The sequence below is a fragment of the Pygoscelis adeliae genome, unplaced genomic scaffold, assembly GCF_000699105.1.
Source record: "Pygoscelis adeliae isolate BGI_AS28 unplaced genomic scaffold, ASM69910v1 Scaffold40, whole genome shotgun sequence".
Taxonomy (NCBI): domain Eukaryota; kingdom Metazoa; phylum Chordata; class Aves; order Sphenisciformes; family Spheniscidae; genus Pygoscelis; species Pygoscelis adeliae.
The window spans coordinates 2,149,299-2,162,732 of record NW_008823953.1 but is presented as its reverse complement, the minus strand read 5'-3'; the positions used below and the strand labels follow the sequence as shown (position 1 = coordinate 2,162,732).

The 13,434-nt window shown below is 42.2% G+C and overlaps 1 protein-coding gene across 1 annotated transcript in view; it reads right to left on the bottom strand.

Moving 5' to 3' along the window:
* Nucleotides 1-13,434, bottom strand: part of HECW1 (HECT, C2 and WW domain containing E3 ubiquitin protein ligase 1) — a 184,280-nt gene that overhangs the window by 124,352 nt on the left and 46,494 nt on the right. Inside the window, 2 exon segments of the mRNA XM_009321541.1 lie at nucleotides 5,204-5,266; nucleotides 5,268-5,299. Coding sequence (XP_009319816.1) covers nucleotides 5,204-5,266; nucleotides 5,268-5,299 — 95 coding nt within the window.

The following is a 13,434-nucleotide window of genomic DNA, read 5'->3' as shown; positions in this document are numbered from 1 at the left end:
CCTGCTGTGGGAAAGCCAGCAGAGGCAGCATTTCCACACAAACACAACACAGAGAAGGTCTCTTTCAATAATTAGCTCCAATTTACATAGCTTTCCCCACAACACTAAGTGTATTTGACAAGTGCCATCATGATCTATGAGACAGGAACTGTGGCACGAATGCTCCAGAGGTTTGATCAGCCGTGGTTCTTTGCATCTAATATACAGCAAGTGAATGCGCCCAATTTAGTGAAGACATTTGTCCTGAGGCAACTGACATTGATTCTCCACTTACTGCCTTTTAATTGTGATGTATCCAATTTATCTTTTTAGGCTATAAACTCTTAGGGGAAAAGGTTCTCCTTTTTCATTCTGTATGCTGTTCTCACACCAGCTTTATTTTACTGCAAAAGAGCCACGTTCAGGTTAAATCATTTTCACACTAGCAAGATAACACTTTCCTATTGCTAGAATTAATTGCTGTAACTTGCATTGTTTTTCTATAACAATGTCTGATGTAAAGATGAATTAGTGGTGACAGCATTATGAATAAACGAAGAGTTACAAATAGAGACATGTTCCAGATGTTGTAAAAACATTCTTTTCTACTGAGAAAACTGTTTGCTCATCCATACTATGGTAATGCATATTCTTTAGTAGTATAAACTATTGTGCATAAGCAACACTGCTTTCAGGATGCCACTAGTCCAGAAGAAAAGCCAGCCAGGATGTTCCTTTTTTCCAGAATTGCAGGTGCTCCGTTTTACTGCCACTACCCCCAGGCCTATCCACTGCCCCAAATTCACATTTACACTCCTGCCATGTATGAATTGGCCAAAGTGCACAGCCCTTCGTTTCCAGATATTCAAGCTTGACGATTCACAGGCGATAAAATGTGACAGGACTTTTCACTGACAAACGAACTGCAGGGCATCCTAATCAGCTGGCAAGGCAGCTCTAATAACTGGGTTACAGCGTAAGGAGATAAACTCAAATGGAGCAGAACATTCATAATACAGGAAACACGAGATGCTACTCAGCCTAAAGCACCATCGGTGCTATACAAAGACATCCAACTAACACAGCAACTTTTTTTCCCCTTTGGAAGCAGGATTCCTTTTAACTGCCAGTTAAAGATGGTCTCAGCAGCGTGTGAATGGCAACCGCTTACAGCCCCCAGCATGACTACTTCCAGCTTCTTTTCCCTCTTCAATTGCAGCAAACTGCAGTCAGACAGACAACGAAGGGGGGTTTTGTTGTTTTTTTAAATAGTGGTGTTAGGATACTGCTAGTTATAGGTGTTTGCAGGTCTTGTTGACAGACAGGATGGGACACGCACCGAGCAGCCAATATGCCAGCTGCTGCCCCCATCACAGGAGGTGCCACGTGCCCAGAGGCTTGGACAGAATCTGCTTGGGTGCCAATATGCCAGCTGCTGCCCCCACCACAGGAGGTGCCACGTGCCCAGAGGCTTGGACAGAATCTGCTTGGGTGGCTCTAGCATCAGCTGCAGATGAGTCTGTGCTAGCAGTGAAAACACTGTCCCCAGAAGGTCACCTGTCCCCAAAGGACACCTGCTCCTGATCTTTTTCCCCAAGCTGTGCCAAACAAAAAGGTTTGCCTGTGTCAAATACACAAAGCCTCGTTCCCTCTGTCCCCCTACTGACAGCCTAAGCTTCAGGGTGAATTTGTGACGCCATCACTACAATGGCAAAATTCCCTTTGGTTCAAGGCAATCAGCTTTTCAAAAAACTTCAGCCCCTATACCCACAGCAGGATCCCTATTGAGATTTTCTCCCTGCAAAGCTATTATTTATAACACACTAAGGTCCCACAGCCACTGCTAAAACTCCTACTGACTGTGAAAGAGGGTAAACTTCCAAGCACAGACCACAGGATTCCCTCTTCCAGCAGAAAGGACATGCAAGAACCTGACTCAGGATCTGAAGAAGGTTCCCTCTGAGCAGAGCCCCTCTCTGCACCCAGGCCACAGTGGTCGGACGACTGTGGTGAAAGCTGGTACTGTGAGCTTGCCTGGCATGCCTGGGACCCTGGGGCAGTGCTCTGAATCACTGGAGCAATGAAAACAACTGAGGAGTTTGATGCATCCAATTTGATCACGGAGGGCCCCGTGTGTCAAGTCTCTCTAGGGTAAGAAGTCTCAGGGCCCTCACAGATGAGCTATAGGCATGGCGCCAGACTGTCATGGCCCTTAACTGATCACACAGAGGAATAGGGGAAAATAAAACAATCTCTCTCTTCTCTGCTCAGCCATGCTCAGATTATGATTCAAGACACAGGAAAAAGAGATGGGGCTGCCCACTCAGTATACTTCTGTGAAGCAGCTGCAAAGGGACGGGGAGGGACCCAGCAACACTGATAAGGAAAGCTGTGCATTTACTCTCTGGCTGACGATGGATGCACGTAGCAAAGTACAAACCAGAATATCTGCTGCTTCTTTTGGTCAAGAATTTTCTGATCACTGTTCCAAGCCATTATTTAGAAAAAATATGTTTTAAAATAGATATAAGCAGTTTATTTTGGGATTTCTTTAACACTTTCTCTCTCCCTCCCCCCAAAATCCAAACAACAAACCAAGTCTGGAACTCACCATTAGTGAAATCACAATCAAAAGGCGAGTGCCTATGTGTGTTTGCAGTTCTAAGGATAATGTCTGCCTTTGCATGGCATTACCCATGCCCCAGCAGCAGCCAGTGCAGAGGCACACAAGAACCTGGGAAAAGGCTAGGGCTCAGAAAATCCCTCGTTATCCCCTTCCCCAACTGTGCAGTGAGGGTTTCCAATAGCACAGGATGCTGTGAAACATTCAACAACTTTAGGAAAGGTTGGACACGTACTGCAGAGAGGCAGACAGAGAAAGCCATCTGATGGCTTCAGCTGGGACTGGAGTTTGGAGGATCATACTTAGCTGAAAGCTTTCACATAGGCAAGAACCAGCCCATTATTTTTCTCTAAACTCTAAAGGAATTTTCAAATCTTTACCATGTTTTTCCTCTTGCACTCATACAGGGGGGGTCCATCCAGATTCATACTGCATAACCTTTTTTTGCTATTCCTTTGCTTTTGTTGTCTTCACTGCTTAGTATTTGCCTTACAATGCACCAAATATTTATGTCACACAGCAAACAATGAAGAGAAGAAAACAGAGAAACCAATGCTGCACCTACAACACTGCTGGCCTCTCTGGTCTACAAAAGAAACTGGCAAAACCACACAGACTTACTCTGTAACCCAGAAAGGCAAGAAAAATTAGATGATGTGAAGAGAATGGTATTTCCAAGGACACTGGTTTGGCCCTCAAACTGAAAACTATCATCTAATACCACTTTTTATCATATTTTAATTTTCAGCCATGTACAGTATACTCAGCTGAAGGTCATAATAGGTGTTTCTTTTTCTCATCTGATCTCTACGAAGACCATGAGTACTGCATGAAGAGGACTTTCAGCTGAGCAGGACTCATGTTTAAAAGAAAGTGAACAGCTGCTTAAGGTACTTTATTTCCCCAGATATATATATAAAGGCCTCAACTGAAGAACTTGGAGAGATTACATATTCGCATATTACAAAGGCACAGGTCCTCATACATTCTTCTATTAACTCAAAACATACTGCTGATACTTAATAATGATAAAGTAACCCTTCCACACTAGACCTGAAAAATTTGCTTAACTGGTTCAAACTCAGGTCTACAACATGGATGTAAATCATGAAAAAATCATTCTAGTCTCTGAAAGGTAAGCCAGCCAACCAAGGCAATAAATACTAGTAGGCTGAGAGAAGACTGGGACTAAACCAATGACACAGATTGTCCCCCGAAATTGATAACCAGGAAATGAATGGCAAGTCCTGAGTCAACAAGACATCACTCACTACAGGCTAAAAAGAACTTTTCAGCATCTTCATTTTGTAATGAAGATATCCAAGGCCACATCACAATGTTCCTCTGAAGACAGCTGAAGGAAACTCTCCAGGCTTCCAAACCTGCAAATGGCTTCACCATGAGCATGTGAGAAAGGCCTATCAAGACACAAATCCCTTTTTTTCCTGAAAGACACACCATCAGCCCCTACCCAGCATCCAGTTTGCAGCTATTGTGTGCATCAAAACAAGGCAAAGAAAAACCACCAGAAGTCTCTACGTGTGTTAAGGGTGAAAATATAATCCTTCCTGGCCCTGGTGCAACCAGACACAATCAACACACAGCATGTGAGACTTTTCAGTGTTTCTAGAATAGGCTGCTTGGGACTGTTTAAAAAAAAAAAAAAACACAAAACAAAAAAAACACCAAAATCCCCCCCCAATTTCAAAATTTAAGCTTCAGTGATATCACCTGAAACCTACTTACACCCACAGGTAACAAAAAAAATTCCTGAACCCATCTTCCAGATGAAACAACATCTGAGCTAGTCTTTTTCTAATGCTGGTTGGACTAAACCTCCTCAGCTCATGCAGACCTCTGCCAAGATGAGCCTGGCAGGCAATGAAACTGTCAGCAAGGCCAGACAAGCTCTGGAGATCAGCAAGTCTCCCTGCAGGCTTCTACAAAAGTATTTCACTCTCAGGGTGACCAAATTTTCCAAAACCATGCAAGATATATAGCTTTTTAGAGCCATTTGAGCCACAGAGTTTGCTAAGCTCTAGCAAATCAAAATTGCTGTCAATGAAGCCTCAATCTGTCAAACACAATCCTTTGTACTTTGATGGATCAGGACCTGAATGTCCACTTCTTACCACTGATGGGAGCATGTCACAGCATTCCCAGAACTCAGAGGCACTACCATGAAAATGTTCATGCCCTGATTTTGAAAAAAACACATTAAAATCGGAAAATCTTATTCCTTTTCTAGGCATCTATGTATTTACAGCCCAAGAATCCCAAATCCTCTAGAGGTATCACCCAAGTCTTGCAACACCCAAGCAGAGAGAAGATAACTTTACAGAATGGGATACAGCTAGGACATAGGACTTGCCCCAGATCAGAGAAGTTATTTGTGACGGATTGAAAGCTGAATCTACATTCCCTTGGCATACAGACCCACAACTTAACTGAAAGACCACCCATTTCTCTACCACAGTGCACTGAAGAGCAAATATTACGTTCAGTTGTCATATAAAAGTATATAAAGCTGGCAGGGAAAGCAGGGCATAGCACAGTGACAGCAGGGAACAAATATGTAAAAAATAAGCCAGCATAACTTACGGGAGCCGCGTTGTTTTTCACTGTGACACTCGGAGTTGTGGCTCCCAGCGCCCCCCCCCCCCCCATGGTAGTATTTGAAGCAGATCTTTGTTTCAGCTGAAAAACGAGAATTATTTTAGGTTAGAAGAACTGCCAAGGAGAAGCTGCACGATCGGTTGCAGCTCACAGGCACAAGGCTGGCAAGCAGTTTTGTGAGTGGTTTGTCCCAGGTTGGTTGGCACAGCAGGATATGTTCTGCCTCCGGATCGATCTTCAGAGTGAAATTTAGAGTTCAGTTCCTATGACTAAGAGTTAAAACCCCAACCTCTTCTGAGCAGCAGTTATAACAGACCTTAGAGTACCTGATCAGCATCCTTTGGCTACATTAGGAAGAAGAAAAGTAGGGACAGAAAAACCCTCCCTGTTCAGGCATACCAAACACTAATGTGCAAAGTGAGAAACTTCCTTAGGACAATGAGATTGCATAGTTGCTCACTGACAGGTTTCACTGAGCCAATTTGTTCTGGCCTTGGTCAGGGCAAGGTTGTAGATCTACACAGATTAACTGTTTTGACAGTTACTACATTAAAGCATTTTTCAGAAACAGCATAGTACCACGAGACCCCATCTTAGTGTATTTCCACTGACTTCCAAAGATCTGGATTAGGTGAGGAACACAAGCAAGACCATGATTTTGCACTCACAGCGCTGCTCTTTGCCACATGCATTGATATTATGATAAATACATTAAGTGAGGGAAACCCTTTTCGATAACTGTATCAAGGCATAGAAGTAGTGAAATCAGCTTCTTGTTCAATCATCCCCTTACGACCCACCTTATTGTCTGCTGCAAGAAGGAAAGATACTTTCAGCCAGCTTCTCTGGTGGTTTGTAACTACAAGCAGATACGAATTGCTAGTATGTGCCATAATCCCACTCACTCGCCTGGACCTGGTGACTTGCTAGAACACATCCTGCAGGCAGGAGTTTTCTTCCATAGTAAACTAGGATGTGAACTGGGTTGATACGTGCCTACACAGCAGGTATGCACTGTATGTAACAGGTATGTTTGTGGGATCTGAAAAATGCTTATTTAAATAAAAGCAGCATTCACATCTTGCAGTTTTAACTGGATAACGCCATGGAAGTTTTCAGCTGCTCCATAATATACTTGAAAGTGCTACTCATAATCAAGTTTTTCCTTAACACCTTGCTTTGCAGCTGCTGCTGAGGCCCAGAGGAAACGCCAGCCTTTACCTGCAGAGCCACAATTCCGCTCACTGTAACTACAGTGCCTATGTAAGAAAATAATAAAGGAATGCCAGTGTTTTAACATACAAATTGCATTGCTGTTTTAACACCAGTAACAAATGAAATGAGTGCAGCTGCGACAAGATTATGCAACATTAAGAGCTGGGACCTTGGCCACAGATTATGGTGCTGTGATCTGCCTTTTGGTAGATCCAAAAAACAACCATGCAGCACCTCAGGTGGAAACAAAACCTGGGGACATAAAAAGCAGTAGAGACCCTCAAAAACGCAGGCCTGAACTGCTTACGCTGACACCTACAGATACACAGGAACACGGGAGGAAAAATAAATCCCAATTTGTTTTTTGAAAGAGAAAATAGCTTTAGGAGCGTAAAGCCTTCCCAACTTTCAAATGTGACTTGGGAAATTAAAACCAAAGAGCTTATGTTCTCAAGTAGTTCAAGTGCTTCTCATTTCCAGGTGGCTTCTCAGCACTCCTCCCTGAGGAGGTACCAGGCACATGCAGTCCATCAACAAGAAACACAGTGCCAGCACAGTTAATCTGCCACCATATTTTCCATTCCCACAGCTCATTCTTCACCAGGCAACCAGGTGTACATTTCTGCTCACATGGTGAAAATACAAGCCTCTCCAACTATATGCAGAGACATACACATGTCCCTTTTACTTCACAGCACTCCACAAGAAGTGGAACAGGCTACAGAGTCCTTCAGCACCTCCATGAGGGGCTTTGTTGCCCATCCTGGGGTATAATTCTCAACTATGCCCCAAACAAACTTCTGCATATTCAAGAAAATTACTTGAGGTGTCAGTGCAGCTAAGCAAGCGACCCCATTCTTGCACCTGGGAGCAGCAGTTGTTTCTTTTGGCAGCAAAAAAGCTGGATGAGCCTGTGGGACTGAAAAACTGCAAGTCCAGATTGAATTTTCACACTGTAATTTTCTCTACAGGACTTTTAACAGCTCAGCAGCTAACTCATTTACTCACTGAGAAGACAGCAAAAGCTGAGGATATCACAATAGCTAAAACATGCAGTTCTCACCAATTATTCAAATCTTAATTTTCTTCTCCCCTGGAGATTTTTAGCTACCATTTGCATGGAACATTAAGAGCTAAAGAGAAGCTTTTTCTTTTTTTATTTTTATTAACTCATGTAGTTAATAAACTATAACTTCAGGTACTAGCCTGTATAACAATGTTCAGACTTCACAGCAGGAAATGTTGCCGTAGGTTGACAAGTAGCAAATCAGTTACCACACACATTGGGAAACGATGGTTTAAAAGAATCTATTTAACTAAACTAAAAGTATTAGACAGAGAGAACAGAAGGAGGAAAGAATATATTCTTATGTAGGTATTCTGGATATTAGTATTGCTTTCAAGGACAAAGGATTACTAAGATGATTGAATATGTATTTGGAAAGAACCATGTGGGTATTGAAGATTCCTCTCAGTTTCACACAACTACTATTACTAACTTAATTTTCAATCAAACTGCCCACATACAGATGCAAACTGGCAAGAAGGCAACCCGAGAGATGCAGGTGTCTGCATCAATTCAAAAGAGTGGCAGAGGTGGAGCCGTTCACCAGGCAGTATTTGAGGCAGTGATTAATGAATGTCAAAGGTTTCATTCAGAGAGCAGATCTGAGAAGTCTTATGGGGACCTTCACAGCTTGAGAAATTGCTCTTGAAACATGAGGGGAAGAACATTTTATTTTTTCTTGATTTCCCCCCTCCCCCTTTTTCCTAGATCTTTTTCAGATTGAAAATATTAGCAAGTGACTTATCAATAGATAGATAAAACTTTAACAAGCATAAAGCTTGCAAAATTACATACGGTATCTTTATGTGCAAAAATGCCACTTAGACCCTAGTTGGACTTTTTTTGGCTGGGAGCCATTCTTTCCAAATAACATTGTTGGTGCCATGTTTTTCACTTCAAGAGTCCTAACAGTTTAATCTGTCTGAAGATTGTTCTTGTATTCCTGAATCACCTGTGGGACATTTCCAAAACAGATGCAGACATTCACTGGCTTGGTATCACTGCCTCTGCAGATGAACAGAAAGCACTGTAAGTATAGGCAAGGCAGTGATATAAATTAACCTGAATATTATCCAGCTGGCATTAGTACATAATATGTAGTTATAAAGGCTGTTTGCATTGTAGTCTTGTAGATTAGCTTGTTGTGGAATAAAGGAGACCATTTAACTCTGTCCTGCTGCCCTAGCTACATGGCACAGTGCACAGGTCAGGAGCAGGTGTTGTCCAGTTAATCCCCAGTTACAAATAAATACATGCCATTGTTATTTTCATCTAGGCAATTATGAGTAGCAGCTCACTGGATCAGGTAATGAAGTTATGATGTTAAAGTCAGGAAGTAATGAGGTTAAATTCTCCTGTCAATTAGCATAAATGGCAGTTAGACTGGTAAATCTTCCAAGAGATGAGGTGTCAAAAGATCCTCAGAAATACTCATGCCCATGACAATTACCGAACTATCCAGCAATTTTCACGGATCAAGAACAAAACAGCATTGTATTCCCTTTACACCAGGCTTGGTAACTCCATTATACCACAGCTGTGTTACAGCCTTCCACTGCATTGATATAAGACAGTTCCCAGCTGCATGCTCAGACCCACTGCTGTAACCATCACAGGTGCAGAAAATACAGCTGCACAAAAGCAAGGCCCCCAAGGCAGGGTAATCAGAGCCAGGCAACAGGAGAGGCAATTCTGTTTTGCTCCTTGCACCACAGCCCGCAAGCACCTCTGCAGGCCACATAGGATGCTCACAGGGAAGGGAGAGGAGCCAGGATGTAGCCCATCCCCAGGCACCACAGAGACCACTTGTCATTCAGAGGAAAACTCTGAGAAAGTAAGTTTTGACAGAGAACAACTCTGCCATGGAGCTTCATCCCTCTCAAGAAAAAAAAAAATTCAGTCCACAGAAAATCAAAGCCCTGAGTTATCTCAATTACCAAATCAGTTTTGCAACTTAACTGGAAAATGAATTTACCAGCTGAACATTACTCTTCTTGGCAATATTCTATACTGCCTCCACCATACAAATTGCATTGCTGTTTTAACACCAGTAACAAATGAAATGAGTGCAGCTGCGACAAGATTATGCAACATTAAGAGCTGGGACCTTGGCCACAGATTATGGTGCTGTGATCTGCCTTTTGGTAGATCCAAAAAACAACCATGCAGCACCTCAGGTGGAAACAAAACCTGGGGACATAAAAAGCAGTAGAGACCCTCAAAAACGCAGGCCTGAACTGCTTACGCTGACACCTACAGATACACAGGAACACGGGAGGAAAAATAAATCCCAATTTGTTTTTTGAAAGAGAAAATAGCTTTAGGAGCGTAAAGCCTTCCCAACTTTCAAATGTGACTTGGGAAATTAAAACCAAAGAGCTTATGTTCTCAAGTAGTTCAAGTGCTTCTCATTTCCAGGTGGCTTCTCAGCACTCCTCCCTGAGGAGGTACCAGGCACATGCAGTCCATCAACAAGAAACACAGTGCCAGCACAGTTAATCTGCCACCATATTTTCCATTCCCACAGCTCATTCTTCACCAGGCAACCAGGTGTACATTTCTGCTCACATGGTGAAAATACAAGCCTCTCCAACTATATGCAGAGACATACACATGTCCCTTTTACTTCACAGCACTCCACAAGAAGTGGAACAGGCTACAGAGTCCTTCAGCACCTCCATGAGGGGCTTTGTTGCCCATCCTGGGGTATAATTCTCAACTATGCCCCAAACAAACTTCTGCATATTCAAGAAAATTACTTGAGGTGTCAGTGCAGCTAAGCAAGCGACCCCATTGTTGCACCTGGGAGCAGCAGTTGTTTCTTTTGGCAGCAAAAAAGCTGGATGAGCCTGTGGGACTGAAAAACTGCAAGTCCAGATTGAATTTTCACACTGTAATTTTCTCTACAGGACTTTTAACAGCTCAGCAGCTAACTCATTTACTCACTGAGAAGACAGCAAAAGCTGAGGATATCACAATAGCTAAAACATGCAGTTCTCACCAATTATTCAAATCTTAATTTTCTTCTCCCCTGGAGATTTTTAGCTACCATTTGCATGGAACATTAAGAGCTAAAGAGAAGCTTTTTCTTTTTTTATTTTTATTAACTCATGTAGTTAATAAACTATAACTTCAGGTACTAGCCTGTATAACAATGTTCAGACTTCACAGCAGGAAATGTTGCCGTAGGTTGACAAGTAGCAAATCAGTTACCACACACATTGGGAAACGATGGTTTAAAAGAATCTATTTAACTAAACTAAAAGTATTAGACAGAGAGAACAGAAGGAGGAAAGAATATATTCTTATGTAGGTATTCTGGATATTAGTATTGCTTTCAAGGACAAAGGATTACTAAGATGATTGAATATGTATTTGGAAAGAACCATGTGGGTATTGAAGATTCCTCTCAGTTTCACACAACTACTATTACTAACTTAATTTTCAATCAAACTGCCCACATACAGATGCAAACTGGCAAGAAGGCAACCCGAGAGATGCAGGTGTCTGCATCAATTCAAAAGAGTGGCAGAGGTGGAGCCGTTCATCAGGCAGTATTTGAGGCAGTGATTAATGAATGTCAAAGGTTTCATTCAGAGAGCAGATCTGAGAAGTCTTATGGGGACCTTCACAGCTTGAGAAATTGCTCTTGAAACATGAGGGGAAGAACATTTTATTTTTTCTTGATTTCCCCCCTCCCCCTTTTTCCTAGATCTTTTTCAGATTGAAAATATTAGCAAGTGACTTATCAATAGATAGATAAAACTTTAACAAGCATAAAGCTTGCAAAATTACATACGGTATCTTTATGTGCAAAAATGCCACTTAGACCCTAGTTGGACTTTTTTTGGCTGGGAGCCATTCTTTCCAAATAACATTGTTGGTGCCATGTTTTTCACTTCAAGAGTCCTAACAGTTTAATCTGTCTGAAGATTGTTCTTGTATTCCTGAATCACCTGTGGGACATTTCCAAAACAGATGCAGACATTCACTGGCTTGGTATCACTGCCTCTGCAGATGAACAGAAAGCACTGTAAGTATAGGCAAGGCAGTGATATAAATTAACCTGAATATTATCCAGCTGGCATTAGTACATAATATGTAGTTATAAAGGCTGTTTGCATTGTAGTCTTGTAGATTAGCTTGTTGTGGAATAAAGGAGACCATTTAACTCTGTCCTGCTGCCCTAGCTACATGGCACAGTGCACAGGTCAGGAGCAGGTGTTGTCCAGTTAATCCCCAGTTACAAATAAATACATGCCATTGTTATTTTCATCTAGGCAATTATGAGTAGCAGCTCACTGGATCAGGTAATGAAGTTATGATGTTAAAGTCAGGAAGTAATGAGGTTAAATTCTCCTGTCAATTAGCATAAATGGCAGTTAGACTGGTAAATCTTCCAAGAGATGAGGTGTCAAAAGATGCTCAGAAATACTCATGCCCATGACAATTACCGAACTATCCAGCAATTTTCACGGATCAAGAACAAAACAGCATTGTATTCCCTTTACACCAGGCTTGGTAACTCCATTATACCACAGCTGTGTTACAGCCTTCCACTGCATTGATATAAGACAGTTCCCAGCTGCATGCTCAGACCCACTGCTGTAACCATCACAGGTGCAGAAAATACAGCTGCACAAAAGCAAGGCCCCCAAGGCAGGGTAATCAGAGCCAGGCAACAGGAGAGGCAATTCTGTTTTGCTCCTTGCACCACAGCCCGCAAGCACCTCTGCAGGCCACATAGGATGCTCACAGGGAAGGGAGAGGAGCCAGGATGTAGCCCATCCCCAGGCACCACAGAGACCACTTGTCATTCAGAGGAAAACTCTGAGAAAGTAAGTTTTGACAGAGAACAACTCTGCCATGGAGCTTCATCCCTCTCAAGAAAAAAAAAAATTCAGTCCACAGAAAATCAAAGCCCTGAGTTATCTCAATTACCAAATCAGTTTTGCAACTTAACTGGAAAATGAATTTACCAGCTGAACATTACTCTTCTTGGCAATATTCTATACTGCCTCCACAATCACCCAGCCTTTGAAAACACCCTACCTCCTTACTAAACTGAAGGAGATAAAATCTAGTAGGGTCTCCTGATGAATTGCAGCTGGAGGTATTGAAGGTTGAAAGCCTCTAAGGGGTGTCCTAGTTTCCATCATCCACCCATTCTTCTTTTCTGTCAGTGTTATTGCTCCTGTTGGTTTATTTGATACCCTTTTCCTTTAAAATAGTTCCATTCCTACTTATCATTCTCATTCCTTCAGAGTTGTCAAAATTGCCCTAAATCTCTTCCCAAAAGTTCACTTGCTCTTATAATCCTCTGCTCCTCACTTACGAAGGCTAGCCTGGTCTCAGAGGCTTAGCTTTCACTAAAAGGTGGATTTATTCCCTCAAATATAAAAAGAAGCACTGCCAGGATTAAGCAGTTTCCCTTGTTAAACTAAAAAAAACCCCAACCATCCTAACAGGTATTTCAAGGAAAGCCTAAATTATATTCTTTGGGGGAGGCGGGAAGCATCAGTTGCTGTTTGATAGGAGTGTGTGATACACCTGAGGCACTTCCACAATCTGGTTGTGATTTACTCCCATGATACTTTTTGTTTCAATTAAATAGCTGAGGTGACTAGGCATTAGCTAAGCATTTCTCAGCACTGAACAACCTCTCAGGGAAGTAATGCCAGTGTCAAAAACCTGAGTCATTTGCAATCAACTCAATCTATTACTACAAGAGCTGTTGTTGCTCTTTTGGGCAAACATTGTGCATGAAAAATGAGAGGTGTCAAAAACCAGTAATGAAAAGGTAGCTGTCTTTGGTAAGTGGGTGGGAACCAAGTGAACCAAATCAGAGAGCAAAGCAATTAAGTAATGAGTCATAAAGCTTTCCATACAGAGGACCCAGAAGTGGAATAAGCAAACATATGATACTGTGCTATAA